Source organism: Cyprinus carpio, chromosome B15 (assembly GCF_018340385.1).
Source record: "Cyprinus carpio isolate SPL01 chromosome B15, ASM1834038v1, whole genome shotgun sequence".
Classification (NCBI taxonomy): Eukaryota; Metazoa; Chordata; class Actinopteri; order Cypriniformes; family Cyprinidae; genus Cyprinus; species Cyprinus carpio.
Window position 1 is genome coordinate 15,837,380 of NC_056611.1, and position 24,863 is coordinate 15,862,242.

General features: G+C 35.8%; 1 protein-coding gene across 1 annotated transcript in view; it reads right to left on the reverse strand.

Annotated features, from left to right (window-relative positions):
- The window catches only part of LOC109074237 (sortilin-related receptor-like), a 61,361-nt gene that overhangs the window by 2,519 nt on the left and 33,979 nt on the right, over nucleotides 1-24,863 (reverse strand). Inside the window, exons 9-44 of the mRNA XM_042739441.1 lie at nucleotides 22,190-22,382; nucleotides 20,949-21,066; nucleotides 19,785-19,858; nucleotides 18,726-18,814; nucleotides 18,435-18,613; nucleotides 18,160-18,346; nucleotides 17,925-18,053; nucleotides 16,258-16,343; nucleotides 14,078-14,250; nucleotides 12,758-12,889; nucleotides 12,583-12,674; nucleotides 12,251-12,497; nucleotides 12,014-12,152; nucleotides 11,133-11,306; nucleotides 10,919-11,032; nucleotides 10,712-10,834; nucleotides 9,723-9,842; nucleotides 9,492-9,617; nucleotides 9,223-9,333; nucleotides 9,007-9,138; nucleotides 7,823-7,954; nucleotides 7,531-7,665; nucleotides 7,255-7,407; nucleotides 4,673-4,828; nucleotides 4,360-4,488; nucleotides 4,117-4,243; nucleotides 3,117-3,286; nucleotides 2,908-3,020; nucleotides 2,726-2,830; nucleotides 2,567-2,633; nucleotides 1,951-2,033; nucleotides 1,777-1,864; nucleotides 1,513-1,697; nucleotides 710-829; nucleotides 465-629; nucleotides 190-364 (exon numbers count right to left, since the gene is read on the reverse strand). Of these exons, the coding sequence (XP_042595375.1) occupies nucleotides 190-364; nucleotides 465-629; nucleotides 710-829; nucleotides 1,513-1,697; nucleotides 1,777-1,864; nucleotides 1,951-2,033; nucleotides 2,567-2,633; nucleotides 2,726-2,830; nucleotides 2,908-3,020; nucleotides 3,117-3,286; nucleotides 4,117-4,243; nucleotides 4,360-4,488; nucleotides 4,673-4,828; nucleotides 7,255-7,407; nucleotides 7,531-7,665; nucleotides 7,823-7,954; nucleotides 9,007-9,138; nucleotides 9,223-9,333; nucleotides 9,492-9,617; nucleotides 9,723-9,842; nucleotides 10,712-10,834; nucleotides 10,919-11,032; nucleotides 11,133-11,306; nucleotides 12,014-12,152; nucleotides 12,251-12,497; nucleotides 12,583-12,674; nucleotides 12,758-12,889; nucleotides 14,078-14,250; nucleotides 16,258-16,343; nucleotides 17,925-18,053; nucleotides 18,160-18,346; nucleotides 18,435-18,613; nucleotides 18,726-18,814; nucleotides 19,785-19,858; nucleotides 20,949-21,066; nucleotides 22,190-22,382 (4,841 nt within the window). The remainder of the gene's footprint in view (nucleotides 1-189; nucleotides 365-464; nucleotides 630-709; nucleotides 830-1,512; nucleotides 1,698-1,776; nucleotides 1,865-1,950; nucleotides 2,034-2,566; nucleotides 2,634-2,725; nucleotides 2,831-2,907; nucleotides 3,021-3,116; nucleotides 3,287-4,116; nucleotides 4,244-4,359; nucleotides 4,489-4,672; nucleotides 4,829-7,254; nucleotides 7,408-7,530; nucleotides 7,666-7,822; nucleotides 7,955-9,006; nucleotides 9,139-9,222; nucleotides 9,334-9,491; nucleotides 9,618-9,722; nucleotides 9,843-10,711; nucleotides 10,835-10,918; nucleotides 11,033-11,132; nucleotides 11,307-12,013; nucleotides 12,153-12,250; nucleotides 12,498-12,582; nucleotides 12,675-12,757; nucleotides 12,890-14,077; nucleotides 14,251-16,257; nucleotides 16,344-17,924; nucleotides 18,054-18,159; nucleotides 18,347-18,434; nucleotides 18,614-18,725; nucleotides 18,815-19,784; nucleotides 19,859-20,948; nucleotides 21,067-22,189; nucleotides 22,383-24,863) is intronic.

Genomic DNA, 24,863 nt, shown 5'->3' on the forward strand with positions numbered 1-24,863 from the left:
AACATTTTCTTGATCACCAAATCATAATTTTAGAATGATTTCTAAAGGATCATGTGATCTTAAAGACTGGAGTAATGGCTGCTCAAAATTAAACTTTTCCATCACAGGAATAAATTACATTTAAAAACATATATATATATTTTAATTATTTTTTTTTTTTTAAAAAGGCAATAAAAGAGATGGCTATACCCGTGTTGAGTGTGAAGCTGGCCTCTTTGCTCATGTTGAGCAGCCTGATGGTGATGCTGTAGCGTCCTCCAGGCTCCAGGCCCTTCAGCGTGTACTCCACCGTGTTGTTCTGAGTGCTCACCTTATAGTCCCGCTCCGTTTTACGAACTGTATCTCGCACGTGCACTGCATAGGTCTGATAAATACCCACAGAGATCCTTGAAACACCCCATCTGACATTTAACAAAGTTTTATATTAAAAAATGACAGTCTAGGACTTGACAATGTGGTCATACCAAAGGACTGCTGGGAGAATCATATGGCGGCTGCCACTTCAGAGTGGCCTGTGTCTTATCCACTCGCACCTTGTGCAAGTTTCGAGGTGGAAGTCGCTCGTTGGGGATCATCTTCACTACAGCGTAGCCTGATGGAGGCCCGAGGTATGGAACGATCACCCTCACCTGAACAACAAACATACAATCACTTCATCATAGTGCCCAACTGGATCTCTAAATTGAGGAGTAGGAGGGTGGAGACTAACCAGGAAGAGGAACTGCTTGTCGCTGTCAACGATCACCGTCAGACTGGTTGAGGTGGTATTCACCCTGTGAGGTCTGCGGTACAGATCCAGGAAGGATGTGGCGTAGAACACTCCATACATCTACGAAAACATGGAAACATTACAATGATGTCTTGACAGACACTTTTCAACTTAAAGGTCAGGTTTCAGCCAAATTTTGTGGGTCCATTATCTATTTTTAATTGTTTAATGATATTTGAAGCACAACTCACAAGACCTTCAAATCAAGCAGCTTTCGGTTGAAAAATGCTACAAAATGAAACCTAATGTGAAATCAGCGTGAAGAAATATTTAGCACTTTCCAAAAAATAAATGGATTCCTATTGAAATTACTGAATTTCATCTGCAAAATTCTGTCGAACAACAGTAAATGTGTAAATTCAATAGTAAATTCAATCAAATCTTTGTAAAAGGCTAGTTTATGTCTAAAATTTATCAAGTTAATGGCTACACTTTTCTTATACACAAGCGAAATTTGCATGGGGAAATTTATGGCTCTCGTGTGAATTGCTATTGAAAAGAATGGATATCGCCCGTGAAATTTTGCAGAACAATGATAAATATCACTGCACTTTAGGCGTTCATGAGTAAAGGCCTGTTCAGACCAAGAACGATAAAGATAGCTAAAATGTTAACTATATTTGCGACCACACCAACACACAATAACGTTCATTATTATAAGCACAGTCTTTAAGCATGACTGCACACTTTAAAGTCAGGTGGATTCTGATTGGCTATCAATGTTTTTCAATGTTTAGTCTCACCTCAGCTTGAGGGCCGGTCCAGTTGCACTCTACAGCAGTCTGGTTGAGCGCCCGGGCCTTCAGTGATGGCTGGGCAGGTCTGGTACCTTTGGTCTGCTTGCGGAACAGAGAAGTAGGACTGTCTCCATCATCCGTGTGAGCCCACACCGCCACCTCATACACCGTTCCTGCTGTCAGGTTAGAGACTGTACAGAAGACAGCACACACATTTTATATAGCTCCAGAAATGCTGACGTAAGGTTTGATGACTGTGTTTTACAGTACCTTTCAATGTCCCTGAAACCGTGTAATTCCAGCTCTCCTTCACATGTTCATCAAATACCCATGAAATGACAACAACATAGTGCTTCACCTAAAAGAGAGAGATCAATTTTATATTTAAATTAGGAGGAGGTCATTAATGTAACCCACACACAGAGAAAAAGCAAAATGACTGACCTGGACTTTATAATCATTGGTGATGGACAAAATCATGGAGTCCTCTGTGATGCTGGGGATCTCAACATCAGGAGGAGAGAGAGCTGAAAGACACATTATTAAAGAGTCATGAAATATTAGAGCAGTTTTTTTGTCCAACAATAAAACAGACATAACTAGATGTTTATGTAATGCATAAAAATTTTGAAAATCCTTTTTAACAGATACTGTTAATATACCATTAAATTTATTTATTTATTTATTTTTTTTTTTTTTTTTGATAATTTTTTTATTGTTTTATGTATTAATGTGTTCTTTGGTATTTTGCTATTCTTTTGAAATTATCAAAGAATCCTAAAAAAAAATATCACGGTTACAACAAAAATATTAAGCAACACAACTGATTTTAACATTGATTATAACGTCTCATAATTATTCATGATACCACATTACTTTTCCATTGATATTAAAATAAAGATACAAATTGATGTGTTTATATTTATGCTGAAAAGAGAGTTAAAATGACTCGATCGGTTTCAACTATCCTATAAGATAAAACACTTGAGCATAAATGTCCAGCAGGGGGAGTCAGCGCTCCTCTGAGAACATGTCAGTTTCTTTTATATTGTTTTGTTACCTTTTTGAGGAATGATGGACTTTTTTTTTTTGGTGTTTTTTATGATTCTGCTTGTGACAGCAGCCACCTGACAAATAAGAGATGAATAAAGGTTAGGTGAAGCTATGATCACCAGACGTGTACATGAAACAACTTCATGCAGGTTTTGGAGTGTCTTACCCTGAATCTGTAGAGCGAGCTGGGCTGCAGGTCCTTCACTTCTGCATTCGTGATGGTGCTACGCTGGGAATACCACTCTGCACTGTCCTTTTCACTGTACTCCACCTGCAAACACACATGAGCTGGTTAGATATAAGTATGTGTTGATAAATGCTATAAAGTACTGAGGGCTTCTCACTCACAATATACTCCCTGATGAGTCCATGTGCTTTATCAGGAGGGCTCCAGGAACACAGTACTGTCCCGTCCTCAGCGTTGTCAGAGCTTAGCTGCAGATTCTGCGGAGGGTCTGGCACTGCCACACAAACACAGTCGTCAGCATATCTCTTCCATGTAAATCCGAGCTGTTCCATAAATCATTTTAGTAACTGTGCTGCTAAGGCAGACTTACATCCTTCTGGTGTGCGTAGTGTGAGAACTTCATTGGTCCTGTGCTGTTTGCTGAGACACTGAGTCTGAACCTTAACCTGGTAGGTTGTGTCCGGCATCAACACAGTCAGAACGGCACTGCCCTTATTGCTGTTTGTGTCAATGGACGCCCACTGCTGGACACCCACCTGCCTGGAAAACATACACAGCTTTATTACTGACCTGAAGACATTTACTGTTGTGTGTAGATCAAGGGTTTCCCTATATACAGTATTTATTATGGTGGAATAATTATAAAATAAATTAAACATCTACTGCCAGTTGCCTCGTTATGTCCTAATTATTTTTTATATTATATTTATTGTCTTTACATTTTATTTTTATTTTATAAAATACAATTAAAACAATAAAAACAAAAAATAAAATGAAATAAAAAACTAAAATTAATAATAATTTAGTGGTCTGTGATTTTTTGATTCAACATTAACATGTTCCACCACTTAAAAAGCTTAAAATAAACAAAATGATAATAATAATAAAACACAACAAAAAAACAAAACAAAAAATAATAATAATAAAAGTTAAAAGGTCTGTGATTTTTGGCACTAAGATGTAGTGGTCCATCTGAGAAAACTTAAAACAAACTAACAAATAAATAAATAAAATCAAAAAGTGTAAACCAAAACAAAGCATGAAACATAAACCAAACAAAACCAAGCAAACGAAGCAAAGCAAAGCAAAACAAAAAGCAAAGCAAAGCAAAGCAAAGCAAAACAAAACAAAAAGCAAAGCAAAGCAAAGCAAAGCAAAGCAAAGCAAAGCAAAAAAGCAAAGCAAAACAAAAAGCAAAGCAAAGCAAAGCAAAACAAAACAAAACAAAACAAAAAGCAAAGCAAAGCAAAGCAAAGCAAAGCAAAACAAAGTAAAAAATAAATAAAAAATTCTCCACAGTTCAAGTGGTCCATCATCTTAAAAGGCTTAGAAAACACAGGTGTAGATGAACACAAAGACTAAATGAATACCTGAAGTAGATGACAAAAGAGCAGGAGGATGCAGGCATATTTTTGGGCCTTGACCAGGTAAGCATCACAGCACCAGAAAAGTTGGCACTCCACTGAAGATTTTGAATTTTGTAGACCAGCAAATCCACTGAGAAAGGGAAAAACAGGGTGAATCAGCATGAACAGTCAGTCGGCTTACTGTGGTATAATATTGTTCTTGCTGCAGTCAGATTTCAATGGCAAATAACCACAAATGGCTCTCACTAGTGCAGTTGTCCTCGTCACTCCGGTCAGAACAGTCTATGAAGCCATCACACCTCTCGCTGTTCAGCACGCAGGCTTCTCCGTCCGCACAGAGAGTACCATTCACACAGAGCAGTGGACCATGAGTGGCTGGAATAAAATGGGGAGCTTGTTAACATTTACAGGTATGTGAAGACATTAGCCACACCAACCCATTTCCAGTTTATCCAAGTATATAGAGCATAATGTTTGTTTTATTTGATGGTTTTAGTGAAAATGGTAATAAAGAGTGGGTTACTTTTGTACTGTGTATGATTCTCTTATAGGCACTTACGACAGTTGTCCTCATCAGACCCGTCCACACAGTGAGAATGTCCATCACAGCGCTGCCAATCAGCGATACAGACTGGAGGCTTCAGACACAGGAACTGATCTTTAGTACAGCGGCCCGAAGGAGGAAGAGTTGCTAATGGAGTCACTGAGCCTTTGACTATGAGAAAGACAGAAACAGCATAAAACAAATGGATAATACATATAAAGACTCAAGGGTTAAACTTATTTTAAGTTTTTTTTTTTTTTTCAATTATTTATTATTATATTATTATGTTGTTTTGTTGTCTGAAAACAATTAAGAAATTCACTTAGTAATTACACTTAACATATTTTTAAATATTTAAAATAAAATAAAATGTGTGGTGTGGAAACAATTTATAAATTCACAATCTTTTTTTATGTATATAAAATAAAAGAAAATTTATATTTAAAAAGGACTATGGAAACAACTGAGAAATTCACTTATTTATTAACATTTTTGTTCTATTTTTTAATGTTATTATTAAGTGACAACTCAACACAGCAGTATTAAGTGAATTGCATAATTTGTGTGAAAATGAACTGTGGCACACTGGGAATGTTGTGTCACTGACATCTGGGCTGAAAAGTATGAATTTGCATGTATGAACATGAGTGTCGAATGTCACACATAATTAAAAAAAAGCTTAATTTATTGATGCAAGCTAAAACTGGAAAACAAATTTTTATTGTTCATAGCTAAAAAATTATATTATGAATGTAAAACCTATACAATAAATGGATGTATATATTTTTTAAATGTAATTTTCTTATATGATATTTCAATATACAAATTTTGTATATTTTGTCAGTTCAAAAGAAAATACATCAAAATATTTATATATTTATAAAGAGAGAGATATCTCTCGCTCTCTCTTTTACTATATATATATATATATATATATATAAATATATATATATATATATAAATCCTTTTTTTTTTTTTTTTTTTTTTTTGCATATTTGCCTCACTTAAAAGATTCAGATCATCAAACTAATTTTAATATTACACAAAGATAATGCAAGTAAATGCAGTTTTTAAATGATAATTTAATTTATTAAGTGGGGAAAAAAGCTGTCCAAACATACCTGGCCCTACGTGAAAAAAAAAAATTGCACCCTCCTGTTAAATCATGAAAGAACTGTGATTAACCACATTATTTTAGAAGCTGAGTTAAATTTCATTAGCCACACCCAGACATGATTACTGCCAGACCTGATGAATCAATAAATCACTTCAATAGAAGCTGTCTGACAAAGTGAAGCATGCTTAAATAGCAACATGCATCATGATGCGATCTAAAGAAATTCAAGAACAGATGAGAAACAAAATAGTTGACATGTATCAGTCTGGAAAGGATTATAAAGCCATTTCTAAGGCTTTGGAACTCCAGCGAACCATGGTCAGAGCCATTATTCACAAATGGAGAAAACTTGGAACAGTGGTGAACCTACCTAGGAGTGTCCGGCCTACCAAAACTACTCCATGAGTGAAATGACGACTCATCCAGGAGGTCATAAAAAACCCAGAACAACATCTAAAGAACTGCAGGCATCACTTGCCTCTATTAATCAGTGTTAATGATTTAACAATAAGAAAGAGACTGGGCAAAAACAGCATGCATTGGAGAGTTCCAAGGCAAAAGCTACTACTGACCAAAAAGAACACAAAGGCTCATCTCACATTTCACACATCACATCATACCAACAGTCAAACATGTTAGTGTTAGTGTGATGGTCTGGGGCTGCTTTACAGCTTAAGGACCTGGACGACTGAACCATGAATTCTGCACTCTATCAGAAAATCCTGAAGAAGAATGTCCGGCCGTCAGTTTGTGACCTCAAGCTCAAGCTCACTTGGGCTATGCAGCAGGACAATGATCCCAAACACACCACAAGTCCACCTCTGAATGGATCAAGAAAAAACTATTTAAGGTTTTGGAGTGGCCAAGTCAAAGTCTGGGCTTAAATCCAATTGAGATGCTGTGGCATGAACTTAAACAGTCCATTCATGCTCGAAAACAATCCAATGTGGCTGAAATAAAACAATTTTGCAAAGAAGAGTGGGCCAAAATTCCTCTACAGCAATGTGAAAGATTCATTGCCAGTTATCACAAATGCCTGATTACAGTTGTTGCTGCCAAGGGTGGCACAACCAGTTATTAGGTTTAGGGGGCAATTATTTTTTCACGTAGTGCCAGGCAGGTTTGGACAGCTTTTTCCCCTTAATAAATGAAATCATTATTTCAAAACTGAATCTTATATTTACTCAGGTTATCTATGTGTAATTTTAAAATTAGTTTGATGATCTGAATCTTTTAAGTGACAAATATGCAAAAAATAAAAAAACAGAAGGGGCAAAACCTTTTTCTCTGCACTATATATATATATATATATATATATATATATATATATATATATTTATATATATATATATATATATATATATATATATATACAAATATACAAACACACACAATATATATATATATGACTCTTTATCAAGCCATATGTTTGACACCCCTACTATCCTACTATTGGCTAATAAAAGAGAAGAAGCACCACCTGTGGGACAGCCCACTTCATCGCTGCCATCAGGACAATCAGCGTAGCCGTCGCACACCCAGGTGTTCACAATACACGCGCCAGAACCACAGCGGAAACGATTAGGAGCACAGGTACCTGGACCCGGCGCAGGTGTGTGAGGAGCTCCACCATCTGAACACAGACACAACATAATTAACTGTAATTAATCCACTGAGCATTCTCTTTTGTCAGCGCTCTACAAACAAGGTTAATAGACGCTGACTGGGACACAGTGTACTGGACTGATTTGTGTACCTGAGCATTGAGATTCATCAGACCAGTCTCCGCAGTCATTTTCCCCATCACACTTCCACCAGGCGGGCACACAGCGGCTGTTCTTACACTCGTACTGAAAGTAACGTGAGCAGCCTGGCTCATCGGTCGGGGACGCTGAAAAAGAAAACACACGACTCATTATTAAACAAGCACAGAAACAAGATAAACAGCACTTTCTCAAAGCCGTCCCAAGTATGACTGGACTGGAGCTTATTATTGAATGCTCTGACTGGAAGTCTGTAGTCTTGCATAGCCAGAAGTTCCTGCTCACCACAGTTGGCCTCATCAGAGTAGTCGCCACAGTCGTCCATGCCGTCACACTTCCACTCCAGGGTCACACACATTCCATTGGAACACTGGAAGCTGTAGCCGTCACATGTTTTCTCAAACTCAGGGTTAGTTGCTGTGGAGGAGGAGGAGAACTAATCAATTCATTACAAAAAACTTCATTACAGCACTACTTTGTGCTTCATCCAAGGTCCACGTTAAGGACTGTCAATTAAGACTGATTAAAAATCTAATTACATGATATGCCGATTAATTAATCAAATTAAGTTGAAAGTAATTGCATACATCAATTTTTGCAGAGAAGCTATTATGAATAAATTATGACACTAAAGAAGGCAGCAGACAAGTATAGCATATGAGAAAACAGAAGAGCAATAGGTGCAAAAAGTGGTGAATACATTGCATAATTTTTAAACACTATAAAAGAAATCTAATAAAACATAATCTATTCTTTAAATTACCATTCAAAAGTACGGGGGCTGTGCAATTTTTTAAAGAAATGAATACTAAATAAGAGAAACTAAATACTAAATATGAAATTAATAAATAATAAATATTAAATGGATAAAACATAAGTTAAAAATGTTACAAAAGATTTCTATTTCTAATAAAACCTGTTCTTTTGAACTTTCTCGTCATTGAAGAATCTTAAAAAAAAAAATAGTTTTCACAAAATTATTACAACATTGATTATAATAAGAAATGTTTTTGAGTGCCAAATCAGCATATTAGAATGATTTCTAAAGGATCTTGTGGCACTGAAGACTGAAGTAATGGCTTCTGAAATTTCAGCTTTGCCATCACAGAAATAAATTACATTTTACGACACATTAAAACATTATAATTTCTAATAATATTTCACAATATCACTGTATTTCTGATTAAATAAATGCAGCACTGGTGAGAATAAGAGACTTCTTTCTAAAATGATTATATAACCAAACTTCTGATCTATATTTAGGTTAGATTTAATAATTCCTTAAGGAATGTCTTAAGGATTTAATATTCAGGTCAGGGGGCATAACTAAATGTGTACATTATATTTTTATTTATTAATGTAATTAATTGCACTACATTTACATGGACATTCCTACTCAGAAGCACATAATGGACCTTTTGGCTAGCTCCTCTAGTGAACATTTCGGTTAGCAAATGAGTTGGACTCACAGCAGCCTGCATACGTCGGGTCCTCATCAGATCCATCGGAGCAGTGCCGGGTACCGTCACACACCAGAGACTGGAACAGACACTGTGCTCGGTTTCTGCACACAAACTCCATATAGTGTGCACAGAGGGGACCTGCAAGAACAGACCCTTAGTATTTCTCTAGTTACAATTACAACACAACATTCCACTTATATATACTTATATAACAAGCAATACCGCAGTTTTGCTCATCAGCGCCTCCTGGACAGTCCTCCACACCATTGCAGTGAGCACTAGCAGGCAGACAGGTGCCATTAGAGCACAAGAAGCCATTGCATTTTTCTTTACCTGAAGGACAAAACCGAAAGATTCCAAATTGCACAGAATTATACATGAGAGAGCAACATGATTAGAGAAACTGATGCTGATGCATTTAGTCTTCCTCAGAAAAAAAAAAATATCAGTCAAATGCCATAAGGGTGAGTAAGGCAGTGTTTAAGACTGACCACACTGGGTTGGGTCCTCGTCGGATCCATCCTGGCAGTCGTCATCTCCGTCACACACCCAGCGCTGAGGAATGCAGTGACCCGTGTGACACTGGAAACTACTGCTCTCACACGTGTGGTGACCCACTTTATGTGACAGAATGAGGAAGAGAGAGACATTGAAGATGTAGATGTGATGTATTTGACTGCATATTTCTTGCATAGTGTATGAGGGAGTGTCTTTTCTCTCACCAGTACAGTTGGCCTCGTCTGACCAGTCCCTGCAGTCATTGTCTCCATCACAGCGCCATGCGTCCCGAATACACACACCTCTTGCACAGGTGAACTCCCCCGGTCCACACTTGTGAGACTCTAAAAGAAAGCAGATGCAATATGAGCACTGCATTTATGTTACTTTAACTGAACAACTAAAAACAAATACAATACGTCATATCAACAAAACACTCAAAATGATTCATGCAAAAAGTAAATCTTGTTAAAAATAAATAAGGCATGCTTTTACACAGTTTTCAACTAACGAACAGAAAAATTATATTAATTCGTTTTATTTATATACAGCAACATAATCATTTATACATAGCAATGTACACAGCAATATTAATAAAACATGACTATGTTCACATTTCTTCCATAAACATAGACCATTTTTATGATTTATAGTTAAAAATATATATATTTCTATTCAACTTTGATTTACTTTTATCTCACTTTTAGTAAATTTAGCTACTTAAGTTTAATTCAGAGCAGTGTTATTTTGGAATTATTTCTATACTCTTATTGTACTTATTAATATTTCTAATCATATATTTTCATTTTAGCAATTTTGTCATGTGCTTTTGTCATTTTCGATTTTTTTTTTTTTTCATTTTTATAATTTTATAATTTAATAAACATTTCTATTCAGCTTTGATTTACTTTTATCTATTTTTTATAAAATTTAGCACTCAACAAACTTATTTTATTTCAGTTAGTTGCAAAGGCCAAAAATTAATTAATATTTTTACTATTTTAGTTTTTGTTAACAATAACAATACTTATCAATACTTAACAATAACTTTTAATTTGCAAGTTGCGAGATGTGTCCTTTAGAAAACTTAAAGATTAATTCAATAGTGCATTAAAATACTGTGATACTGCTTAATTTTATATCACCAACAAAATCATCTCAGATATATAATGAATATTTGACATTCTGCATAGCCCTAAACACAAACACATACCACAATGCTCTTCGTCACTGTTATCTCCGCAGTCATCCTCATGGTCACACTTGAAGGCCAGTGGAATGCAGGATCCTGAGGCCACACAGCGGAACTGGACCGCAGAGTCACAGGAAGTGGTGGCTGCAGAGAGAGAAAAATATATGAAACACAGATCATACACATTTCTGACATTTTATACGGGACAGGGCTGATGATGTCACTCACGGCACCCCTGTTCATCACTCATGTCGCCGCAGTCGTTGTCACTGTCACACTTCCAGATGCTGCTGATGCATTTCCCATTAGCGCAGCGGTGCTGGTTTGGCAGGCAGGTGTGTTCTGAGAGTCAATAAAAGCAAATAAATCCATTTCAATTTCATAAAAATGTTTATTCATCATTTAGAGCTTTTGATATCTGACACTTCTGAGTCTGTCAGACCTGTCTTAATGCATGTGTTATTGCTGAGCTGGTATCCACCGGGACACTGGCACCGATGCTCTCCTGAGGGTAAGATGGTGCTGGAAACTCCATCGGGGCAGACGCAATGATGCTTGTTTCCAGGCTGGGGAAGACACAGAAGACTGCATGGCTGATCCACACAAGCATTCTGACCTAAAAGAGGGAAAAAAATCTTGAAAAACTATTTCTGTATCAAAAGTAGACCAGTGGGGCCACTGTATGAAGCTGAGCCCATGAAATCAATATTGTAGTTTTGTGCTTTTATTTACTGTTTGTTAGCTTTTTTACTACTAAAAAATAAAGTTGCACAAATAAAAGAAAGTGTGTAAAAATACACACATTAAAAAAGCATTTTCAATTTTGTTTTTATATTTTGTGTTTCATTTAGTTAAAGTTTTAGTGATATGTTTTTGTATTTTTTTTTTTTTTTTTAATTTTAGGATAGTTTCAATGTTAGTGCTTTACAGTAGCATCTTAGTACTTCAACAAACTAAAAAACAAAATTGCTGACTTGTCAGTTAGCTACAATTAAAAAACATTAGGTTTAAGTATTTTATTTTATTTCAGTTAATACTTACACAGTTAATGTTTTTTTTTTTGGTTTTAGTTTTAGTTAATAATAATAACCCTATTGCAAATTCTTCGCATGTCCAATAAAATGCAAGAACCACATTACAACTACAATAACGTAACGTATTTAGAAATGACTAATAATAACAATAAATTATAAAATGTATATTCAAATTATATTCAATTTATACAATACAAGCTGACAAGTGGAAAAAAGAAAAAAGAAAAGCCCTGCAAGCCCTATAATAGTCTTTAAAAGTGTATTTCCCATGTGTTTCAGAAGGACTGACCTCTGTTTTTTCCCTTGTAAAAGATCTTGAGATCCATCACTCCTGTCAGTCTGCCCACTAGCATCTCACTGTCTGGTGAGCCTGATTTAGGTGCTTTGAATATTCCCATTTTAGACCAGTCATCCCAGTACAGGTCATTCTAAACCAAGAAACACCAGTTCAACAAAGTGTTTATGATCATTAAAGACAGTTTATTATCAGTTGCAACATTCCAAGAAGTGATCACATTGTCTCTACCTTGAAAACAGCAATAGCATAAGGATGTGGCAGGCCCTCCATTATCACAGTACGGCGGCCTCCATTAAAGTCTGCTCTTTCAATGCGGTCTCCATATGCCTCCGTCCAGTACAGCCATGATTCATCGGCTGTTATGCCGTTGGGCCAGCGAACTGCCTCAGACACAATGCAGGCGATGTTGGAACCGTCCATCCAGCTGCGGTAGATGCCTGCTGCGCGATCGCCCCAGTCTGTCCAAAACATCAAGCTAAAAGAAACAGCAACTTAGTGGTCAGGGTGAAGGGAGTATGTGGATTGTTAAGGAAAACAAGTGATTTGTGGGAACACCATACCTCTCTCCTGGCATGAGCGTCAGGGCTCGAGGCTGCTCCACCACTGAAGAATTGACCAGAGTGCGTCTCAGATCTCCATCAGAGTTGGACACCTGGAAGAGAGACAGTGTGAGGATGACTACAAGAACGAACACCTGTCATTGATGCTGCTGTAGTTGTTTTAATCTGCGGTTACCTCGATTTTCTGAGCACCAGCATCCACCCAATACAGCAACCTGCTGATGGGGTCAAATGACAGCGCCTCCACGTTTTGTAAGTCCTTTCTGACAATCACTTCCTGTCCAGAGCTTCCATTCAAACACAGTCTCTACAACATAAAATCAAAGAAAATACTTATAAGATTAATAAATGCCTAATAAATTTTTATAATAATAACAATAATAATAATTCTTAAATTGTCTAATCTAATAAAGTAGTTTTTTTTCTGATCTTTGATATATTTTTTTTTAATATTTTTAATAAAAATAAATAAATAAATAAAAGGAAAAGAAAATTGATGCTTTTCAAATTATTTAACTGCTGATGCTTTTGGTATCACAACATTATAATGAAAGTGAATAAACAAACACCAATTAAATATCCAAAATTAGCCAATACAATAAAAAACAAGTTGTGAATAATCCAGGTCTTGACAACCAGATCACTTAAAAGTTCATTTAATTTTCTACAGCACTGTGAATTTTTAATGAGATGTGTTCAATAAAAACATGAAATATTAAATTTATTGTGCATTGTTAGCTAAAGCACATTGTGTTTGTCCATACTTGTGACTTTTGTTATCTTGATTTTATTATGATTTTTTATTGTGGTCACTTTTTTGTTGTTTTTTTAATTTTTTATAATTAATTAAAGTTTTAATATATATTTAAATGTGACAAAAAATTAATAATCATTTTATATTTAAATATATCTTTTTTTAATATTAAATTTATGAAAAGTGGTTTGACTGAATGATTCAATGACTTACTCATAAATACTTCACTTGTTTCATTACAGGATGAATCAGTTTTTGAACGAATCTCATGAATGAATGATTCAATGTCAAAAACATTTTTAACAGTTACTTGTCGCCACCTAGTGGTGAAACAATGCTATCGACACAAACATTATTTGAAGCCAGTTACTTTCAAAAGGGGATTTGCTCTATTTTGATGGCTAGACATCAATGTTTATATCTGAATTATAAACTTTTATCCCAGTATTTCTTTGATGATATGAATGACTGTAAGACCGAAACAATACTGTGTAGTTGAAAGGTCTTTTATCATTAAATGGTAAATGTTTGCTCTCTGTGTCAGTGGCAGCGCGAACACAGATTTGAATGTTCCGGTATGATTGTTTCAAAGGTTTAATAGACACGGGCGAATCACTGTCATTCAAAAATTGGATCGCATGGGTGTTTTAATCGAGTTTGCGATCTTTTAACAATTAATTGTGCAACTCTAATATATGGTACAGATCCCTATATTTATGTGAGAGGAAGACGTTTATTCACCTGTATGGTGTCCAGTGAAATATCAGCCCAGTATAGGCAGTTCTTCTCATAATCAAAATCCAGAGCAACGGCCTCATGGAGACCCGAGAGTGGAAGCGGCTGGTCTGTACCTGTGGCCAGGTCATAGCGATGAATGGAGCTCCTCACGGCATACAGGATAAACTCATTACTCTCTAAAAAAGAAAAGTAGGCAAGAGGTCTTAGTTAATTTTGAAATAAAGACTCATTCCAGAGAAATACACTACATATTTCACCCAAACACTCCCATGTGAGCATTTAATTTCAAAACCATTGGCACTAAAAGGGAGTTGTTCCTTGCTAACAGCATGCACCCTTCTGGGAAGGCTTTCCATTTTCTGTTTCACTGCAAACGTAAAAGAAAATTAATGGCACCGCTGATAGTCACATCACTTCCTTCTCCCACTGGATCAGATCTCATCTTCTGAAAGGGCTGCTTATTTACTCCCAGCGTCCTCTAGTCAGAGAGGCAAGCCAATCAACGTGGCCACTGAAGCGCAGTCAAGTGGCTGAGCGCCACAATGCTGGAGAGAAGAGGCCGTCTAGACAGCGACGGCTCTTAAGAACAGCTCGGTGGGGAGATGAGCTTTGATCACACTCCAACAATCCTCATTTGACTTTCAAATCCCATCTTAAGGACTGACTGTCCACATTACTTTATTCAGCCTTCATTGTAGAAATCAGTCCATCATGTCATCTCAGCGTGGTCATGTTGAGGCATTACTGTATTTTACACATTCATGGCTTATACGACAGACACACATTTGAGATTTTTACGTCATGTCCTAAAATGCATTACCAAATATCCTTTTTTAAATAACCAACAAATGTGTCTTTGATCGGGTTAAAAACAGGATTGACTGAGTTTTTTGCTACCAAACAACTAAACAGAATCATGAAATCATTAGTAAAGGTCTGATCTAAACTATATTTTGCATCTGCATACAATTAGTATGTCTTCATTGATAAGCATTTTAAGTCCACCTGTAAAAAAACAAGGTGTTCTAACTTCAAAATGGAAAAAAAAAAAAGTTAAATATAGATTTATGCCTCATTTAAAATATGTCGATGTCAACGTGTCTTAAAAGAGGTTCAGGTCAGAATGTTGCAGTCAATGCTGTGGTTAGATGAACGCCACTCATTTGAGTAAATTACATTTTTATAAAGGTCAAAAGATACAAATCGATGCAATGATCATCAGTGAGCAAACAAAAATTCTATGAATGACAGATATAGACCTCCAGCATATTAAATGTACACTACTGTACAAAAGTTTGGGGTTGGTAAGATTTTTTTTTGAAAGATGTCTCTTCTGCTCACCAATACTGTATCAATTTTAATGAAAAATTTACTTAAAATACTTAAAACTTAAAATATCAATAGTTGTGCTGCTTGACATCTTTGTGAAAATGGTGATACTTTTTCAGGGGTCTTTGATGAATATAAAGTTCAAAAGAACAACATTTATTTTAAATAGAAATCTTCTGTAACATAATGAATGTCTTTACTGTCACTTTTGATCAATTTAATGTGTCCCTGCTTAATAAAAGTATAAATTTCTCTTAAAAGTATACAAATTGTATTTGCTATTTAATTCATTTACATTTTCATTTTGCAGCATTATTATTTTTATCAACTTGCTTTAAAATGTGAAATATAAATATATTTGACTTGTTTCGCCACCCTTATTTTGATCCATACTCTTGCAACCTTTTCCTGTGAAATAGAATGTCAAAACTGTTCTTTATCATACAACATAATGCATTATGTTCTGTTGCAATTTGCTTGGTTAATTTTTTGTTTCAAGTGAGGATTTAAACCCGTTTTACATTTCACACTAAACAAGGACTGTACCACTAAACTATCCCATCTAATATAAAGGACTTTTTTTGGTCATGTATTGTCTTTTGGTCATGTAAATGTCCTTACTGTCACTTTTGATTCATTTTCTAACTAACACTTTTGAACAGCAGTGCATTTAAAAAAGGCAAACTTGCATGTAATGTAAAAGAAAATAAATAATTCATTTTTTTATTAGTTTGAGGCTGTTATGAACTTTGACTCCACAACTTCATGTTGCATCCCATAGGATTGTGTTGTGTTACATAAAAACAGCTTAGAGAATATGATTGTATAAGCTGAAGAGGAGGATCTTACTGTACCTCCCACAGGACAGGGCAGCATTTCTCCATCCAGCCGAGCTTCAACATCTCCCCCACTGCAGCTGTCTCCAGAAACCTTCCTGTACCTAAAGCATCAGATGACACACCTTAACATCAGTGGAAATCTTTTACTGAATTTCACAGCAAATTTCTCTTCTTGAAGAACTTTGTTCTAAAAGTTGACACTAGGTGATGCTGTAATTACACGTCTATGAATTTTCATGCTTTTTGTGCTAAATTCTTCTTTTGCTGTCCTGATGCTTGCATAATATTTTGAGAAGTACCAAAGTTGTCACAAGTTTATCTGAAACTGCTAATTCTATTCATCATTTATTGGCATTAGAGATGCGCAGATCTACTGGCCAATATGAGTATGATAGTTATTCTAAATATGATGGCTGATAACCAATACATAGCTAATATTATGCTTTTAGACTATATACTGTATACAGTTACTAAAAACTAAAACCAAGAGTTTAGTTATTTCTGTGATGTGTTACTTCTGAATGTTGGTTTTTCATTTTTTTTATTAAATTGAATCAATGATTATATAAATAAAACATATTGATAGATGCAGTATTGATGCATTATTGTGAGCAAAATAATCATGATGTATCTATATTATTTTTCTGAAACATGCACTTAAAGGGCAAGAACATTTCTAGGATTGTGTTAAATGTGTTAATCTTTGCTGTAATTTATCTAGTTAAATCTTGATTAAGTTCAACTAAAAGTCCCCACCCAGTTAAATAACCAACATTAGCTGCTAAAAATAAATAAGATAAAAAAAAAACAAAAAAAAACACACTGACCTACAATTATATATAAAAAAAAAGTTTGATAAAAAAAAACACACTGATCTACAAGTATATATATAAAAAAAGTTTGATATGATCATAATATATTGAGCATCCCTAAATAATAGTAATTAACTTTACTTCCCCATTTTTCCAGGAATCATTACTATAACTGTGATTAACCTCGTTTCTTCACATCTCAACTGACTTAGCAAGAGATCTAAACTCATCCAGATAAATTCGGTTCAAGTCAGTGTTCTAAATAAATCCTGTCCTCTCGACAGCAGATAATGAGAGGAGAGATGCATGGTGACACAGCAGTGGCAGATCTAATAATGCTCCCAGGCTGCAGCTGATGGTGGCGGCTAACAATCTGTTTCCAGGAGGTCACAGAGCCTTTAATAAGTATTCACCCTCTTAAGACTTTCTCATGTTTTGCTGATTTACAGCGCTGAATCACAAAAGATATGATTTGGCTTTATAGAGGGAACAAGAAAGTCTTCAAAGTGACCTCTACAAGGTAATCTAAAATAATTATAAAAAGATTAAAATAACTGATTTATTTTTTTATTTTTTATATTTATTATATATATATATATATATATATATATATATATATATATATATATATATATATATATATATATATATATATATATATATATATATATATATATGCAGTGCCTTGCGAAAGTATTCATACCCCTTCATTTTTTATTATATGTTAAATTACTTTCAATTATTTTTTCCCACATTATTCTATATTAATTTAATTATTCTAATTAAAGTAATAACACTGACTCAAAAGTTTTGAATTGTAGTGTGTATAATCAGTTGTGTTTTTGTAGGTAAAGGTAACATTGTTCTCACCCTTTGCTGCGGCGGTAAGTGGTGCCCACCGGACAGGGTACTGGTGGGGCATAAATGTTTCCAGAAAACTCAGGGTCAGGCATGCACACCTCGAGAGACAGATCCTCACTCAGCTTAAACCCGTAGTCACTGCAAACAGATAAAGATGACACAAAGTAGAGGAAAATGATTGACATTCAAGTGAAGAAAATGGCAAAATGAGAAAAGTAACAGAAAACGGGGTTTCGGCTCATACCACTCATAGTCCTGTCGAGTGCAGGAGCAGTTGGACAGAGTGACAGGCCTGTCGAAGTCCTCGCCGTTGAAGCAGGTGGCGTGAGGTGAACGACGCTTGTACACTATCTCTCTGCCGAGCAGACAGCCGTTTCCCCTCTCGTCAGAAGGAGACCAGAGTTTATAGTCACCCTCCAAGCACGGCACACCTAAATACACATAACATCAGATGTAGAACTAGGGAACTTGCTGGGCAGTTGCTAAGGTGCAACAATTATAAGTGCATTGTTCTCTTACCAAGCACATCACTAGCGTTGACCTGCACAATGAGCCAGCTGTGTTTCTGGTCCGCATATGAGCCAAAGATGGTGAAGATGGTGCTCTTTTCACCCGGTTCAGTCAGCAGCTGGTACACATATACCTCCTGCTCTGAGAACTGGAACTCTTTCCAGGTTTCCCCCTCGTTGGTACTAAATCTGAGCCAGCAAAAGACAAGACACAGCTATCAGTAACGTCCTAAAGCCTGATAATACTCAAAGAGCTTCTACTAAAAGCAGAGTGACAATAGATCCTTAAACGGTTACTGACTTGAGTGTTCGGGTAGAGCCACCCTGCGCAATAGCCATCAGGATCCCTCCATGATCTCCCCAGGTGTAGAAATGAGGACCAGCCAGGGCCTACAGAACAAGAGGACACACACAGAATCCTTCAACACTTTGAAGAACCGAATGTTTTTTTTAATCAGACATAAATCCTCTCATTAGAAGAAACAAATTGTAATAAGAGAATAATTTTGCTGTAGTGTAGAGCTTCATTAAATATAATGAAACTTTGTAATATTGCAAAGAACTGAAAATGAGCGACAGCTTTTTTTTGATTCCCAAACCCATTCAGAATTTGAATACATTCACTCATGGATTCACTCTCTGATAACCATTTATCCAATATTGCCTTTTGCCATTGTGTTTCCTTTATTACTTCAGTTAAGTGAAAGTGGAGCAGGTGCTTGCGCATTGAAATATATCTGTAGGCAAGTCCGGCCCTGGCCGTGAGTTAACAAATATGCATAGAATATTTTTCTTTAACAATGCAGCACACTTTAAAAAATACTTGGAAAAAACCTTTTAAACAGAGTATTAATCGGTCAAAATTATTTCAGTTAACGGTCAAACCATTAAAATATGAGCATCCCTAAAACCAACCAAGCAAATTGCAAAAGAACTGATGATCATGCATTATGATTTACAAAAAAAGAGCAGATTTGATCTTTTGCTTCATGTGAAAAAAATATATGGGTGTTCGGGGCAACATAAGGTTTAAAAAATATCAAGTCAAGTCAAAGTTTATTTATACAGCACATTTTAAAGCAAATAAGCTCTGTAAATATATATTAAATTTTTTTTAAAAAAAATAACTGCAGAAAAAAACTAAATTCTGAGAAAATCAAGTTAAAATGTAAAAAGTAAATAAAATATTGAGCCAATACATAAATACAACAATACAAAAATAAATAAAATATTAACTAAAATCATCATCATCATCAAAAAAAAAATTGTAGAAAATGCTGATTTCTGTGTTCTATGCAAACCCAATTTTTAACTAAATAACCGTTTTTGTTTTTTTCTTAAAAGAGATGCAGGTTCTCACCTCTCTCCATCTGACCCCTGCGCTGCTGGATACATACACATTGGGCTTATTGGCCAGATTCTTTCCAACAGATCCTGTGCAGAAGATAGCAGAGAGAGAGAAAAAGAGACAGAGAGAGAGCGAGAGAGCATGAGTTGGCAGTCAATATTTACACTGCATCTGGTGTCATATATCACAGGCCTCAATTACAACTGATATCATGTGACCATCCGACAAAACGACAGCGTTTAAAACAACTGTAAAAGGGGTATTTATGTTTCATGATGTAAACCACATGAGATATCTCAAGTGGATCCAACCACACCATATTTGTAGTGTAGATGCTAATGTGTCAGCCTACTCAAATTCCAGACCACAATAGAGACAAAACAGCAGGAAATTAGCTCAAAGAAGAACAAACCCAGCAAAGGGCAAGAAACACTGTGTTCCTGTTAGATGCTTCAGTCTCGCCACTGTGACAAGAACCCCAGACAAGGATACTGTCTGTTCCCTCCTCCTTCGACACCCCTGACATCAGAATCATCGTTTTCCTTTTTTCAACGCCATACGTTGTACTGCTGCGTCACCGCAGGTGGTTTTGTCATTAATTAATTTGAGTGCTAATGAACTTCATTTACATTCATCTCCTTAAGAGAGATATGCTGCACTTAACACGTTTTTTTTGCAATATGAACAATGCTGAGGTGGCGTAGATGAGTGTGAGGGTGTGTTTGTATGTGATAATTAGCCAGTGGGTGAAGTACAAATAATTAGCACATCTGCGCCAGAGCGATAGCAGCCGAAGCGGCCAGACATTTTCACAAGCCTCCTGTGCCTCTCATCTTCATGCATGCACATTATCTAATAATCATTTAATTAAAGGCCTGGCTGCGGCTGGCAGAGAGAGAAAGAGAGATACGAGAGGGAGGAAGTGCCTTCCAAACCGTGCAAAGAGAGCAAAATCAATGTTTTCCACCAGGCGTGAACTCAAGAAGTCGGGCTCATGCACTTGCTCCCTATCATTACACTGTGTACTGTGTTCTCTGAAGGGACCTACACACACTTGGTTAACTGGAGCAAAGCAACATAAACAGGAAGAAACAGAACAAGCTGCTAAAGTGTTTGTATTTCCTCTCTCATGCACATGCTGTATGAGAGGAGCAGAGAGCAGGTTATGTGGCCCACCTGTTGCCATGATGAGGCCAGGTGCAGACTCTTTAGACAGAATAGGGATCCTGCGCAGCTGAATATTCAGCAGCTGACTCCATCTCTGGGCCAAGTGCAGGGAACAGCCATTGTCCAGCTGAGAAAAACCGAGAGAGAGAGAGATAGTAACTATGTAATAATAAAGACAAAAAGAGCACAAACAGTTCAGTGGAAAAGCATGAAAAAAACCTACTTCCTCTTACGATCGCTAAACTTAGCAGTCAAACTCCTTTTTCGCAAACACAAAACCACAGCTACATGAACACATGCTTAGCATCACGAATTCACAAAATAGAGCAAAAAGTGGAGATTCAACACTCATGGTAGGGATAAGCACAATATAGTGGTATCATACCAGTTATATACTGATATTAAAGTTTTTTTTATGTATCACTATCACTCAGTCTTGGGTATTTAATTGTTTATGCTCATGAAGATCACCTTTGCCATCATCTAATGCCCACTTTAAAAACATTAAAAAATATGAATAATTTATAAACACTATTCAAAGTAATCTTTAGCAAATCTCAAAATGCATATCCATTCTTCATACTGTACATTATAATGTTTTGATGCCAAAATAATTTGTAGCATTTAAAATTAAACATAATATATATTAAATACAATACATACAATAAGTATATTACATTTTTAGGATTATTAAAATGGATTTTAGTTGACATTATTTTTTTTAATTGATTTGAAACTTTTTAATTTGACAAATAAATTAAATAAATATATAACATGAACGTTTTAGACAAAATAATATAATGTATAGACAAAATAATATAACATTTTATTTAACATTTATCGGTTATTGGCCATAAATTTACTCAGTACTTAAAGTACTCAGTACTCTAGTACTCAGAAATGCCAGCAATGATCATTCATAAATATTATATTCCATTACAGTGTCATTTTGGGTAGTAGTGTGTGGTCTGAACAGTTAGAGGGGGATAGAAATGTATGCCAAAAAGCATATAGTGCATTCACTCAACTCTGCATAGAAAGAGCATCTACATCAGATGTGTTTGTGTGCTTAAAAACTCCTGAATGAGGGTTAAACTAAATGGACCAAAATCACATGGACCTTGCTTTAAAAAATTTTGGATTATTGTTAAATTGACAGGACATTTTAAAAGAAAAACCCTTTACCCCAGAGTATTTGGCTGATTAATCTAGTACTTAAAAGTGTCCAAAATGACCAACATCCCTAATACCTGGCAGCCTATGGTTCCTCCCAGGCTGTCGGCCGCAGGTGGCTGCAGAAGCTCCCAGGTTCCTCCTTTATCAAACGTGATGACTGACCGCATGTTGTCCTCAGTGACTGATCCATTGATCAGAGTGGCCACAAACACACCCCTCAGCCCCTCGACCCGGTGGAGATCTGCAAACGGCTCGTTGGCGAAGTACCTTTCAAACACACAAAAACACAAATCTGTTTACATGCACCATTCATATCTGCCAAGAGAGGGAGGCTCTGTGAAAACGCCATTGGCACGCGAGCCAAGCGCATCTCATCTGCATTCCGCACTGCAGTAATTGCGTCTCTGCTCTCAGGCGGCCGTGCTGAGCTCAGTGGTTTGGCGGTGGGTGAGATCCCGCTCTGCCGCAGAGTAAAACAATAGCATGTCCTTGGGAAGCTGTGTAGGAATGATAGATTGCTTTTCTACTGACAGTGTGAGCTGAGGGGCCAGTGGGTGAAGACATAGTTCTTGCATTACAGAGATGAGACCTTACTAACCTGCTTATGGGTTGAAGCGTGCAAAGCCAAAACGGATTTACAGCACTGATGAGGGGCCGTCACTAAACCAAGAGGAGTTCAAGTAAAGGTGACGAGACCAAAAGCTGTGTAATACCAGGGCTTAACATGAATTATTGAACTGGCTCAACATGGTTGTTGGCTCTCAGACAACATTTCTAACTAAATTTTTTGGTTCGGGCTTCAACCAAAGATTTCCTTTGGATTTTAGGGATTATGATTAGTGTGAAGTTAAGAAAAAGGCATTATGGTTAGTGTAGGTCAATATTTCTTGTTTTTTAGGGTGAAAAGTAGATAGTATAGTGAAAGTTTCTTCTGAAAACTGCTAAGAAATGCATTTATTTATTTATGCATTTTCAGATTTACACTACTGTTCAAAGGTTTAGGGTCAGTAAGATTTTTTTTAAGGAATTAATATTTGTCATCAGCAAGAATGCATTAAATTGATTAAAAGTGAAAGTAAAAAACACATTTGTTACAGAAATTCGGGATTCAAATAAATTCTGTTCTTTTGAACTTAATATTCATTAAAGAATCCTAAAAAATTGTATTATGTTTTCCCCAAAATATATGCTGCACAACTGTTTTCGACATTGATAGTAATTTTTAAATGTTCATTTGCAAAATTTAATTATTTTTTTATGATTTCTGATGGGTAATGTGAAATGATAGTCTGGAGTTATGATTTTGAAATGTTTGATTTTTTATAATTAAAATTAATTTGAATTTTAAAATGTACTCAAATAGAAAAAAGTATTTTTTTTTTAAATTTGTAATATTATTTCACAGTATTAGTATTTTTACTGCATTTTTGATCAAATAAATGTGGCCTTGGTGAAAAAAATGTAAATTACCAACCTCAAACTGTTAAACGATTCTGTATAGTTTTATGATGAATAACAAAAATACAATTTTTATTTTCTTTTAAGCTTAAGGTAGTCTTTTCAAAAATATGTTGCATGTAAATATTCCATATATCATTTGTAAAGACAGAAAACTACCAATAAAAAGACAAAAAGGCAATACAAAATATTTAACAGTAATGAATGGGGTTAGGGACACGAGTATTTAAAGGGATAGTTCACCCAAAAATGAAAATTCTGTCATTAATTACTCACCCTCATGTCGTTCCAAACCCGTAAGATCTTTGTTCATTTTCAGAACACAATATAAGATTTTTTTTATGAAATCTAAGAGCTTTCTTACCCTCTATAGACAGCAAGGCAATGACACGTTCAAGGCCCAGAAAGGTTATCAGGACATTGTTAAAATAGTCCATGTGACATCAGTGGTTCAACTGTAATGTTATGAAACTACAATAATACTTTTTGTGCACAAAGAAAACAAACTTGTTCTCTTTCATGTCAGTCTCCACTGCGCATTCACAAGAGTTCCATGAAGTGGTGGTTCCATTGCTGTCTATGCAGGGTCAGAAAGCTCTTGGATTTCATCAAAAATATCTTAAGTTGTGTTCTGAAGATAAACAAAGATCTTACGGGTTTGGAACGACATTAGGGTGAGTAATTATTGACAGAATTTTCATTTTTAGGTGAACTATCACTTTAATAGCTCTTGGTCGATTAACGCGTATACGCGTGTTTTGGGTTTTTTTCTCCTGATAACCCCGAAAAGAACTTAAATTACACTTTCAGTTTTGATCGTACAGATAAGAGCAATACATCAATCAAATCTGTAAAGGGTCTACTTTTTTTTGTATACAGACATAATAACAACAAAACTTTGTGCACTTATAAAATAAAGATAACAAAGCAGGAGTGCTGTCTGCAGCCTTTGTCTGCGCTGATCTTCAGTTACAAATGCGTCATTAAAATGAACTGTAACTCAGTGAATACTCAACACAGAGACATGAGAGAGATATCTATAGAAAGCCTGACATGTCTACTTTTAAACTAAACAAGTGCTGCTGAAAACAAATATTCTGTGATAAAGTAATCCATATGAAAACAACGCGATGTCCGTTTTTCACGTCCCCCTTCATTATCTTCTAATGCGACCACGCCCCCGCGCCGAGCGCGCCTTTGAGATTCAAATGTTTCACTGAAGCGCGGTTTTTTGAATACGCCCACACAACAGAAGACAACGCAGCGCGAGACTTGTTCTTCAAGTTTTTA